Here is a 13,169-nt window from a genome sequence, read left to right as displayed (position 1 = left end):
ATCACCTATTTCCCCTTCCCCCGATCACTATACATATGTACTAGTTATCCGGAATAAAAGTGGATAAAAGTAAGAAAAGTCGGCATACCTAGTTCATTTATAGTCACGGTAGCGAACCCCTGTTTATAGGTAGTAGGATGCAATAAGACAGAGAACAGAGTTAGGTGGACCAATCATCTGCGTCCAAAGAAAGCTAAACCTTTTCCTGAACCGTGTCCTGTGTGCCTCCCCTCGGTGCACGGTGGCACTCTCGAGATGGTAGACGGGGAACATGGAGTCACGGGGCGTTCCCGCTACGGGGTCATAGCCGCAGAGTTCCCAGAGAACTCCGTCGTAGTTACGTAAGCCTTCCGATGCGTCTGTTAAAATCCAAAAGAAAACAAATTCGTGCTTTCATGTAATTTTGTCATTGAAACATGATGTTTCAGGCAGGATATTACAGGTTACAAAAGAGGCGTACCCATCAGCTGCCCGACCACTCGAAGTGACAGTTGCCCTATACTAGCCCTAATCAGTATTTTCAGAATTCGCGGGGGAGGGGGCGAGGTGACTGCAATTCCAGCCCTGCCCCGGCAGTGTTCACTTCTTCTTTATTTTTGGTTCTGCCTACTGTTATTCACCTCGTAGTTTCCAACAAAACAACAAATATCTTTATCAAATATCATTTTGCCCGATAATATCATTCACGGGCGTAAACCTGCAATTGATACATATTGTTCAGGGGGGGGGGGGGGGTGATCTATTCATTCACCCCCCCCTGAACAATAGGTATTACGTAAGGATTTACGCCCATGATATCATTATCCTGTTCGTTAAATAAATAAATAAATATAAATTAAATGATGATGATAATGATGATACTAATGATGATTATGTTGATAATGATGATGATGATGCTGCTGCTGCTGATGATGATGATGATTAATGACAATACTGCATTTAAATCACAATATCTCTTACCCATATACCTGACGGTGTTTGGAGCCAAATCCTAATGGCTACGAGAGAAACTAGTAATATAAGGTGTTTAAAAAGCGTTCAATTTATGCAACTTCCGAGTGTATTTTTCTCAGCCTGGATGTTCTTTTCTGTGCCATTTTGATTATTGCTGATCAGAGCCATTATTTCGGTTTGGTGAAATTCCATATTTATTTTTCCTATCCTTTACCATGTCAAGATAAATTTGAACTCAACGGCTGGGCTGGTGAGCATAATTATTAGTTTGTTGATATCGCCATCTTCGACGGCTTGAATCAAGTGTGTAGGGAAATTATAAAGGACCGTGCAGATTCTGGACTAGCTACTTATATGCAGCTCGTTGTCAAAACAATAGTGATAATTTGATGCGCGCGCATTCACTCCTCAAAGTTTCATTGTAAATGATTATTACGTCATAATGCAAAAATTGTTAAACTTTGCGATCACAACAACCCCCATTCCCATTTGCCCCCCGCCCTCTCTCATTCTCTCTCTCTCTCTCTCTATCTCTATTTCTCTCGCGTTCTCTCTCTCTCTTTTTTTTCCTCCCTTGCCCTCGCTCTCTCACTATCTCTCTCTTTCTCTCTCTCTCTCTCTATCTCCCCCTCTCTCTCTCTCTCTTTCTCCCTCCTCTCTCTCTATGTCTCCTCTCTCTTCTGTTTCTGTCTGTCTCTCTCTGTGTGTCATTCTCTCTGTCTCTCTGTGTGTCTCTCTCTCTCTCTCACTCTCTCTTCTCTCCTCTCCTCTTTTTTTTTCTGTCTGCCTGTCTTTCTCTCTCCCCTCTATGTTTCTTTCACTAACCGGTATACATACCAGTGCAGAAGCGTATCGAAACCGGCGTACGTACAGTATACCCCATTTGCCAAATTATTATGACGAAGACAAAAATGTCAATACAAACTAATGTCCTGCGTGGAAGATGGTTACCTGCTAGATAAAACCACGGTAGGGGGGAGGGGGGGGGGGGGGTAGTCAATTACTTAAAATGTGTCCCAAACGAATAAGAATTTTCACCTATTAATAATAATAATAATCCGTTCTTGTACAGCGCATAACACATCATGGAAATTATTACCCTAAAGCTTTGGCTTCGAACTTCATCTGTTATTAGCGCACAGTACATTAAAGGAATAATCCTACCAGGTACCCATTTACCTCACTTGGGTGGAATGTTGCAAATGTAGAGTAACGTCTTGTCAAAGGACGGCAGTGTGAAGGAAGGGATTCGAACCCCGTTCATTGTGGTTCACAGTTCCGCAGAACAATCCACTGGACCACAAACTCCTCTATTTCGGCAAAAAATAATAAAATGAAATAAAAAGCTTGAGATAAACCATGGATTATTACCACCATTTGGTATCATTGCCATATTAAATCCATGGTTATATTATCACGACATTTTTAGTTTTTAGATTAAGTAAATGGATACAAAATTTAAGTCGTACAGGACACACTTCACAGAATCGCTTTTAAAGGCTCACTACGAATCATCAGGTCATCGCGTCTGGTCGGGTGGTCGTGTTACACGACCTTTCGTGAAACGAAAGCGGGAGGTTACGCTATCTTTCGTAGATTTGCTGTAGGGTTTTCACAAAAAGTGTTGGGTAAGTTGGACCAGACCATTTTTAGATGAGAATTTAGGGTTTTTTTCACAAATATTACCCCCGACATTTCGTGAATAAAGGGGCATGTTTTCACAAAAGGTCAGGTAAAGCGACCACCCGACCCGACGCGATGACCCGATGATTCGAAGTAAGCTTTTTTAAGGAGTGTCATACAAGCATGAAGTACATAAACAGTATATAATGACCAGTGGCTTTTACTGGTACATTTCGCGGATCCCCCTTGTTTATCGACTAATGGTAACGCCAATGCTAACCTTCAGAAATAGTGCATTGCATTCTAGAAACGAAACCAATATCAATTTCAGGTTCATTTCACTTTTCATCTTCACCTCAAAGAGGTTCATCCCCAATTACTATTAGATGATCGATAAAAATGTCTATCCCCTCTACAATGATTGAAGAACTTGATTACGAGCTTTTCCGTGGTATTCAGAGCGCATCGTCCAATAACTGTTATATCGAACGTTGCCATGATAACCACAATGGATTCTCTGGATAACAAATTTATACCTGATAGATTAGCTAACAAAGCGTCTACCATCGTCTAGTGGGGTTCATCACTGATGTCATGATATTTGAAAATGTGGGTCAGAATCATGAAAGTAATTGATGAAAAATCATAATCAATTAGACCAGAGTTTTAACATAATTCCGGTACCAAAGAATATGATTATGTGTACTAGGCCTCAATCAATTATGATGGAATCCATGTCATACTTGTTGAGGGTTTTATGAGAATGAATTTGAACTGAAGCTCGTCCAAGCGAGAGGATACACTTTATTGGTAGTATCGAGGTTTGGTGAATTGCAAGACACCTATTAGGTCGAGGTATGTAATTTGATTTATTAACAAGATTATATTCATATGTCATACATAAATTAATGGGTTTTTTTTACAAAATCATATTTGAAACTCTAAAGTTATAAGAAAAACACATATCATGAATATGAAAAACATCCTCTTCGTTGCTCTCTAGAGTGTAAAATCTGAAGTGAATCATTCGGAAGGTATTGTTCGTGTACATTTCCTTATTCTTAATCCAGAGTAATACCATTATAAATAAATGGTAAGCGGTTTCGTCCACTAATGCTCAGTGATTCGTTAGTAGAGTAATCGTCGTGGCCTAGTGGATATGTCACCGGACTTTGGATCACATGGTTTGCGGTTGGAGTCCTACCTCGACACTAAATGTTCTCTGGCAATGTGTTAAATATTTATAACGGTATGCAACTAACCAGTGCAGTGGCGTATCGAAGCCGGCGTATGCATAGTAAAACCTGGCCATCTATTTGCAAAAAAAATGTCAGTAAAATCTAACGTCCTTTGGCGAATCATTAATCTTCATTTTTTCACTCATGACATTATGTGTGGTAGGTGGATTACACTTGGCCTGCGATTAATATACGGAGCCCGTATCCAGCCCATATCTCCTTTTCCGTGCGGCCTCCGTACGGAGGCAGGAGGCGACAGTGAGATTTTCGTCCGGATTCGCGGGCTCCGCGGCCGCTACGATTTTGTTTCGCAGAAAGTTATACAATTTTGAAACATCGTAAGCCCGTGGTGGGCATCACGCGGAGGACTTGCACTGATCGTGCAGCAAACGCACGATCTTTCGGTGAAAATTTAGGCAAAAAAACGCTTAAAACGGCACGGCGGCTGCATGGTCACCGCGCCTTCTCCGCGGACCTTTGCACGGAAGCTGGACGGACTCCGTACGATTTCCGCGCCAAGGTTGCGAAGACTGCACGGCTACTGCATGGCTACTGCATTGAAATTTCACGATTTCCGTACACTCTCCAAGCAGCCTCTGTAAGAATTGGCCTGCCCCCGAGGGCCAATACAAGAAATGGCACGGTGCTCGTAGATATTTTAAAAACAAACATCGTAGCCCGTAGCCTCCTACAATGCCCCCGAAATCGCACAGAAAATTATAGACTAATTTATCGTACGGCGCCCGGGGCAAATGTAATTCAGGCATAATAGTTGGAGGGGAGGGTGAAAATTCCGTAGGATATATCTCATACGGATAAAACTGTTCACCTATTATGGATAGTAATGATATTCCGTTCTTGTAAAGCGGATGACACAGTAAGCAAATATTATTCGAGTACGAGGGTAATGGATACAAACTATCATTGACGAGGTGTTCTCGGGGCTACTATCATCCCGAGCCGCAAGGCGAGGGATGATGGTTATAGCCCCGAGATCACCGAACCGATGATAGTTTGTATCCATTGCCCAAGTAAAGGAGGTTAATATTTGTTTTATATCCCACATTGGCAATAAGATCTATTTTAAGTGAATTTTACATATTTAAAAGAACTGATTCTGCAGACAGTAATTAGCTTCAGCTAGAATTTACAAAGCACAACATGCACACATGTAATAAAGTCGATGCGCGCTCATTTTGACAGTGACATTGACATTTCGCATATTACTTTGCTATGCGTATTCAATGGGGAAGTGGGGCCGCAGCAAAAAATTACTATACAAAAGTCCTATCGCAGAGAGATAGTACTTATCTATCATTGATCATGTGACCTCGTATAGACCAATCAGATTGCAAGATTCTTAGTATATGGGATATGATAAAGCTTATCTGCACTAGTTTTGCCAGGAGGGATTAAACCACACACCGAGGTCACTGACTATGTCTATCTCATCAACTGAGCTCTCAAATAAGATAAGAAATAGAGGATCATGGGGGACCAACAGGCGCCGTTTGGGGAAGTGTTATATATAGAGGGAGCAAGTAGCTACATGTAGGACAGTGGGGCTTTCAGCTATGCGCTTCAAAGGGGCTTTGAAAACTAAAACCCTAGCTTATAACTCCGGCTGCCGGCAGGAATAATCGTTCGAGGTACCATTCACCAAGCTGTGAGGAGTGTGGCGAATGTAGATTTATGTTTGTGTTATGGCAGGGACTCGAGCCCCGTACCTTGTAGTTCACAGCTCCGGAGACTTATCCACTGGACCATAACACCTCTATTATTTCGGCAAAATGAAGAGAAAAAAAAGATGGAGATAAACCGTTGATTATTACCTTCTTGTCGTATCATTACCATGAATCAACGACCATGATCGTGATATTTCTAGGTTTTGGCTGAGTGAAGTAAATTGACAAATGATTTAAGTCGTACCGGACACATTTCACATAATCGCTTTAAAGGGTCTTACTTTGAATCATCAGGTCATCGCGTCCGGTCGGGTAGTCGCGTTACACGACCTTTCGGGGAACGAAAGCGGAAGGTCACGCGATCTTTCGTAGATTTGCCGTAGGGTTTTCACACGTAGTGTCAGGTAAATCGGACCAGACCATTTGTAGATGAGGAGGGTTTGTTTCACAAATATTACCCTCGACATTTCGTGAATAAAGGGGCATGTTTTTACAAAAGGTCGGGTTAAAAAATGACCAACCAATCCGACGCGATGACTCGATGATTCGAAGTAAACCCTTTTAACGGTGAAATTCAAAGAAAATCACAAATATGTCAACTATTGTATCACTAGAAACCGGTAAGCTAACAGATGGCCATCGTACAAGTTTTAGGTCAACTGCATATCGGGTGATTTATAAAAATATAAATACAACCACTTCCATAGCAGCTGGGATATACGAGAGATTCGCCGGAAAAATAACGATGTTTTAATGAAGTCACTATATGGACCAATACTGCCCAAGTAGACGACATCCCATAAAAAATGAACATAGGTGCAAAGCTATTATTTGTCAAATTATAATGAGTTTAGTGTATATAAAAGGGGATATAATCCGATTCTGATAAATAAAATATTTTTCTTGTAAATACACAGAATATGGGTTAATTAACAATCAAAGAAACCAGACTTTCAAATTAAAAAAACCCGGAACGGCATTTGTTCCCTCTTGAAACGCCGAACATACAGCGGTGTGTGCAGCTGAATATACAATGGCGTCTTATTTTGTTTACGAGCGACAGATTCCTATGTTTTTGTATCGCTGCATTTGTCATCAAAATAAAACCATGCGCGGGGTTTAGAGTGAGGCAAAAGATTATACATTTAGCCTGACGGTAGTGAAGTAAGAGAAGGAACTCAAGAGAAGATGAAAACACAGGCACTGAAAATGTGTGAGATGTCAAGGGTCATCGTCTGCTTGTGCAAATCATGTCTATACTGTGATCTCACACATCTCAGCAGCGTTCGGAGAGCTCTCCAGGTGCTATGCCAGGGCTGTATTTAAGCGTTTTGTAATTTATAATAATCATTACTTCGAATGTTTCCAAGCATTGAATTTCGATAACCTTGTCGCATCAAAGTTTCAACTTTGCAATAATGAAAATAAAGTTAGTTTTTAAAATCAATGAATACCTACTTTTAGGAGTGTCATGCATGAAATACATGAAAAATCTTTCATTACCAGTGGTTTTTACTGGTACATTTCGCGGATTCCCCCTTGTTTATCGACAAATGGTAACGCCAATGCTAACCTTCAGAAATAGTGCATTGCAATCTATAAGAGAAAACCAATATCAATTTCAGGTTCATTTTACTTTTCCTTTCATCATCACCTCAAAGAGGTTTATCCCCCATTACTATCACATGATCGATGGAAAATGTCTATCCCCTCTGCATTGATTGAAGAACATGATTACGAATATATCGAATTTTTGCATGGTATTCCGAGCGAATCCTCTCGGAATAACTATTGTATCGAACTGTGCCATGGTGATCAGAATAGGCGCTCTAGATAAAACGTTAATACTTTATGGATTAGCTAACAAAGGGCCGCCTACCATAGTGGGATTTACCACTGATGTCATGTGGGTCAAAATAATGTACGAAACATAAAATAGCGTACAAAGAATGAGTCGACCAAATACTGCCTGCACCGATCTTGACGTCAGGCGCGGGATTTATCACTGGTATAATAATGTAAATGTGGGTCAGAATCATGAATGTAATGCATGGAAAGCATAATTTAATCAATTAAAACCAGATTTTCAACATCACCCCTGTATCAATGACTATGATTACGTGTATTAGGCCCCCAATCAATTAAATGATGGAAGTCATGTCATACCTGTCGGCACTGATTTGATATATATAAATGTTGACGTCTTCATGAGAATGCATTTGAACTGAAGCTCGTTCAAGCGAGAGGATACACTTTAGTGGTAGTATATTGAGGGTCAGTGAGTTGCAAGACACCAATTAGTTCGAGGTATGTATTTGTATTCATAGGGAAAACCTTATTCATGTGGCATAGGCCTAGTTGAATTAATGTTTTGTTTTCCAAAATCATATTTGAAACTCTAAAAATATAAGAAAAGCGCATATTTATCAAAAAAATATATAAATGTTCTCTTTGTTGCTAAAGTGTAATATCTGAATTGAATTATTGGAAAGTATCGTTCTTGCATATTTCCTCATTCTTATTCCAGAGTAATACAACCATTTCCCCCTATTTTATATAGGGCCTACAATCATAACATCATGATAATAATACAGATCATTATGGTAAGAGCTTTCGGCCACTAGTCCTCAGTCAGTCATTAGTAGAGGTATCGTGGTCTAGTGGATATGTCACCGGACTATGGGTCACACGGTTTGCGGTCCGAGTCCCACCTCGGCACTAATGCATACTTTGGCAAGACTTTAATCTACACTTGCCACTCTCCACCCAGGTGTTAAATGGGTACCCGGTAGGATTTTAATGTTAATGTGGTTGGATTGGCATGCGTGCGCTAGTCTTGTAAATTGGCGCCCGGCGGAATACTCCCCAGGAAGCGGAGCGCGTGGACTACCATGTGTTGATTAGCAATTGAATCCAATGATCGGGGTGATGATAATTATAATGTAACGCGCTTAGAAACGTAGTATTAAGCGCTACACAAAAGTGACTTTTATTAATATAATTATTTTATATCTATGCAGATGGAGTTATCTTTCTTCGTTACCTTCGTTATATTAATCCAATACAGCCCAGTGACTGCTAATCAAGGTGAGTATTTGATGGGTGTCTTCTTATCACCTTTCTTTCATCTATATATTTCTATCACATTGATTTCGTGTGTGCCTCGATTGGGATGATTATTTACATTCAAACGTCAAATATAGTGGTGACAACAAATAGAAGCCGATTACACTATTGTAAAGAAAATACATAGTTTTTGTTCACAATAAAATACTTTACTACATATTATCTAAATAATTTGTACTAACTTTCCCGGCGATATTTTGTCTGGATTTTCGAGCTCCTTGTATAATAGTAATATAGCATCCATCAAATCTTGTAGTTAATTCTTTATCACGACCTGCCATATTGTTCTTCTTCTTCTAAGGGAAAAAAGCCCCTATATAAATATGTAAACTTCAACTAATTGACAAAATGATGGTTTGATATTTCTGGCGACCGATCTTTATAAGCAACTGATATTAATTTTTTCTTCCCATTCTCGTCTTTTTGTTTCCCTGCCTCTCATTCAATTGCAGCTTGTAATTCTGGTCAAGGTGAGAATGAAGGGTCATGTTATTATTTCTCAGAAAGCAAGTTAAACTTCGTCTCGTCGAAATCGTCCTGCGAGGACCTTGGAATGCATCTTGTCTACATAGGATCACAGGAAGAACAAAACTTCATGCAGAATAACATACCATCTGGTGAAAGTAATAAGGAAAAGCATTGGATAGGTGTATTATCCAGTCTGACTTGGCTTGACGGTTCGAGTCTGACCTACTCCAAATTCGCAGATAGTTCAGGTAGTTCAGAGAGTTCAGAGATTTTCGATGCAGGAGAGAAGTGTGTCGCTATAGAACCAAAAAATTCATACAAATGGAAAGTGGATGATAACAGTTGTGATGGTGGTCACAAGCACCATTATATCTGCGAGAAAGAAGGAGGTGAATATATACTGATGATCCATAGCAGTTTTAACAATATCAGTTGATTCAATTCAATTTCCGTGGGTTTTCATGTGTTTTTACAGTTGTATACAGAAAAGCTCTTACATTCAGTTTATTCATTGCATCCAAGATATACGTAGTTGTCTTGGATATTTCGAAGCAAATTTTGTTTCTGCCTCAATGCAAGTCATTGATGATCAACAAATTATTTTACTGACGGATTCCAAGGAAAACGTTTATGCCTAATCTTCATCTTTTATTTTGAGATTTGTCATCCTTTTCATCGAAACTATCTCGCTATTTATACTTCAACGTCAACAGGTTTCCAAACGAGTTCTGTGCAGCAAACAACACCAGGCGCTGTCACTTCTCCCGAAGGTTCAACCCAAACCACACCAAATCAAATGACGTCATCCGATACATCCAGTTCCACTACTCAGACTGACAATATTGTAACAACGAGGGGCTCTACGCAACCTTCGTCAACCACCGGAGATGCGATCAGTGAGACAAAAAGCAGTCCAGTATCAACAACACCAACCTCACATGCATCATCAACGTCAACAACACAGCAAGGATCAACAGATGCTGCTTCACTTACTTCTGAACAGGCAACCGACACCATTCCTGCAACAACGTCAACGCACACAACCCAGGCATTGTCGTCGGCTACACGTCCCTCCTCTTCTCGGGACAGAGGTAAATGATTTTGTTTTAATGCGTTGCAGTCACCCCTAGCCCACCTACACACACCTGTTAACATGGGCTATGTCTTTATAGGGACACCGTACAATCAGTCAATGCAAATATTAGGTTTAATTAGCGTAGTATAGGTCGACACAACGCCAACCTATACTACGCTAATTAAACCTAATATTTGCATTGACTGATTGTACGGTGTCCCTATCTGAACACTGCGCGTCAAAGACCACACAAATCACTGACGCAGTAACAATAACGCCTCGTGTGTCATTACTGGGATGTAGATACATTTACCCGTTACATTCATTACAGCGCCTCTGGGTATAACCCTACAACCTAAATGTTCAGCGACAAAACATTTGTCTGAAGGGTTATAATTCATTGCAGCTCTTTACTTTATCACTAATTCACAATAAATTGGTTAAAAATGAAACTCATATTTTTTTTTAATCTTTAACTTTATAACCTTTGAAACAGGTCACACGAGCTTCAAAAACTTCCGACTACTGGCCAGCAATGTCGCCCTCATCGATGCCTATGTTCTGTCATCATACACGGTTTCGTCCATCATGGAATGCAGTCAGTTGTGTCTTACCGATGTCCGTTGCTCGTGTTATACTTTCATCGCCTGCGAGGGTTTGTGCTTGCTCGGCGAAGAATGTCTGGCGACTTCTACATTCGCTTTTGAAAGGCGAACCGGAGCTAAATTCTATTCGGCACTTCTTGAAGATTAGGACTGTTTCTAGAGAGCACGTAGCTATAAATACGCGCGCTGCTAGACCACTTGGAAACTGAGGGTGAGGGATGGCATAATAGTAATTTTGAAATAACACAACAATTAGGAAACAAATATTTTGAAAAGTGCCAATTACAGAGATTTTGTTTTTAAAAAAACAGTCGTCAGATAAACAAATTGGCTGACAACGGATACAAAAAAAAGATTTCAGAAAAGATGGGATGAACAAAAAGTAGATGTGTTGTTTTCGTTGTGATTTGCAGACAATGCTAGAAAGGGGAGGGATGTTACCCCCTTTAGTAACGGCCCTTCTTATATAGCCATTTAGAGGCCATGTGCAGTGATTAATGATAGTGTGAATATATAGTGTGTACATATTTAACTCCTAAATATTCTGCAGAGACGTTGATTTATAATCCACTATGTAAATGTTCGGTAAGCATTAAATTAACACAGATTGGCAAAAATGATTCAAATATGTACTAAAGAGTAGAAGATAATTCACTTCTCATTTGTTTACACCGGCGCAAGTGATTTTTTCATAGCATCAGGTCACTGTTAATAGTACCTTGCTTTGCAAAAAGTGGAGTAAAAGAATTGTGTGGGGGGAGGAGGCTCACCAAAAATCTATATGGCTTTAAATGCGTTGTGAAAGAAAAAAAAAGAACATTCTACAGAAGGTCTTATGTCCCACTCACTCAGCCGTAACATGCTTAACAGAAATATGCGACTTTTTATATGAAAACTTTGATGAAGGTAAATTTGTCGTCGGTGCATTCTTTGACCTTAGAAAAGCATTATGCCCTATGACATACCCATGTTAAAAGTGTCGTACTTTGGAATTGATGAAGTTAAGTTGGAATGGTTTTATTCTTACGTAACAGGCAGAAGGCTATGCGATTTTATAAAGGAAAAACAAGTGACTTTCTCCCCGTTCGAAGAGGAGTCCCACAAGGATCCATACTAGGACCACTTCTTTTTTGTATGTTCATGAATGGTATCTCGAATCTAAATTTTAATCCACATACAAAACTCTTACCTTATGCGGTCGATACAGCTGTGTTAAATTCCGATTTCGATATAAAGATAGTGCAGTCAATTTAACAATCAGAATAATAAGTTCAGTAAAATGGTTTTTAAATAACGGAATGATTATTATCTCAGACAAAAAAGTTATATCGTTTTCATCCCGTCGGTAAAGAAATACTTTTAATTTTGAGATATTCATGAATGGTTAATTACTAGAAACTGGCACTAAACACCTTGGTGTAATTCTCGAACACAATTTTAATCGGACGTATCAGGTTGGTGAAGTAGTTAAGAAAATCGTTCGATCAGTATTGCATGTATACGCAGGGGCGGACCCAGCCGGCGATTTAGCAGGGGGGGGGGGTATGGGTAGGGCCCGTCTTCTTCTTTCTTTTTAACCTGTTTTGGGGCAGGGGTGGGGGCCTCTGTATACGAAGAAGCAAAAAATCTTGTTTAACTAATGACAATTTTAAACAATAATTTTAAACTCATACTTTCGCACATTTACTATTGTTGTACAGTTGGGGGCTCTTTAACATAAAAGGATAATTATGTTGAGGATAGAAAGATGCTAACGCAAAAACGCTCGAGTGGTTTTGAATGCTGACTAATAATGCACCATCATTAGGATTTCTTCACTCACTTAAATGACAGCCCATTGAATAAAGAATAAGCTTTCATTTGTTGTTAATGATGTACCAGTTACTACACAACCTTGCCCCACAATACCTCTGTAATCTCTATACTATAGTATTTAAACGTAATGTCGCCTCTTGTACTCGATATATAATTTCTTGCCAATAATACCTACCGAAACCAAGAACTGAATATTAAAAAAAATACTCCTTCTCATATACTGCGAACTTTTTAATTCACTTGCAATGCTTGTTCAAATAGCATCCACATTACCTATAGAAGGAGAGATGGAGAGATAGATAGAGAGAGAGAGAGAGAGCGTGCGGGAGAAGGTGAGAGGGAGAGAAGAAGAGTGGGGAATGCAAAGTTATGAATATCAACAAGTTTTAATGCATACCAAACATAATAATCAGTAGACTTGACACTAGAAAATAATAAATTACATAACTGCCAAGCATCATTGTCAGAAAAGGAAAGCGAAAATAAAGCACTTCACACAAGAAAGATTATCGCATTAATACTGCAATTAATCTAAACATGATGTACTACAATTTGCTCATTGCAAAACGTTAGAAATTCA

The 13,169-nt window shown here is 39.5% G+C and overlaps 1 protein-coding gene across 1 annotated transcript; it reads left to right on the top strand.

Annotated features, from left to right (window-relative positions):
- Positions 1 to 255: 255 nt before the first annotated feature.
- On the top strand, positions 256 to 10,922 carry LOC115929056 (A-agglutinin anchorage subunit-like). Its single transcript, XM_030997178.1, has 5 exons — positions 256 to 341; positions 8,568 to 8,587; positions 9,079 to 9,249; positions 9,808 to 10,185; positions 10,666 to 10,922. Exons 1-5 carry the CDS (start codon positions 256 to 258, stop codon positions 10,920 to 10,922), a joined length of 912 nt encoding a protein of 303 aa, XP_030853038.1.
- Positions 10,923 to 13,169: the final 2,247 nt, after the last annotated feature.

The sequence above is a fragment of the Strongylocentrotus purpuratus genome, unplaced genomic scaffold (assembly GCF_000002235.5).
Source record: "Strongylocentrotus purpuratus isolate Spur 01 unplaced genomic scaffold, Spur_5.0 spur5_scaffold_4, whole genome shotgun sequence".
Classification (NCBI taxonomy): Eukaryota; Metazoa; Echinodermata; class Echinoidea; order Camarodonta; family Strongylocentrotidae; genus Strongylocentrotus; species Strongylocentrotus purpuratus.
This window is presented reverse-complemented; position numbering and strand designations above follow the sequence as displayed.

Bases quoted from the DNA above. Each gene is read 5' to 3' on its own strand.
- LOC115929056 (XM_030997178.1), top strand. From the start codon at position 256: ATGGTAGACGGGGAACATGGAGTCACGGGGCGTTCCCGCTACGGGGTC. The intron at 9,250-9,807 runs GTAATAAGGAAA...CAACGTCAACAG, and splicing joins TAACATACCATCTGGTGAAA to GTTTCCAAACGAGTTCTGTG. The intron at 10,186-10,665 runs GTAAATGATTTT...CCTTTGAAACAG, and splicing joins CTCCTCTTCTCGGGACAGAG to GTCACACGAGCTTCAAAAAC.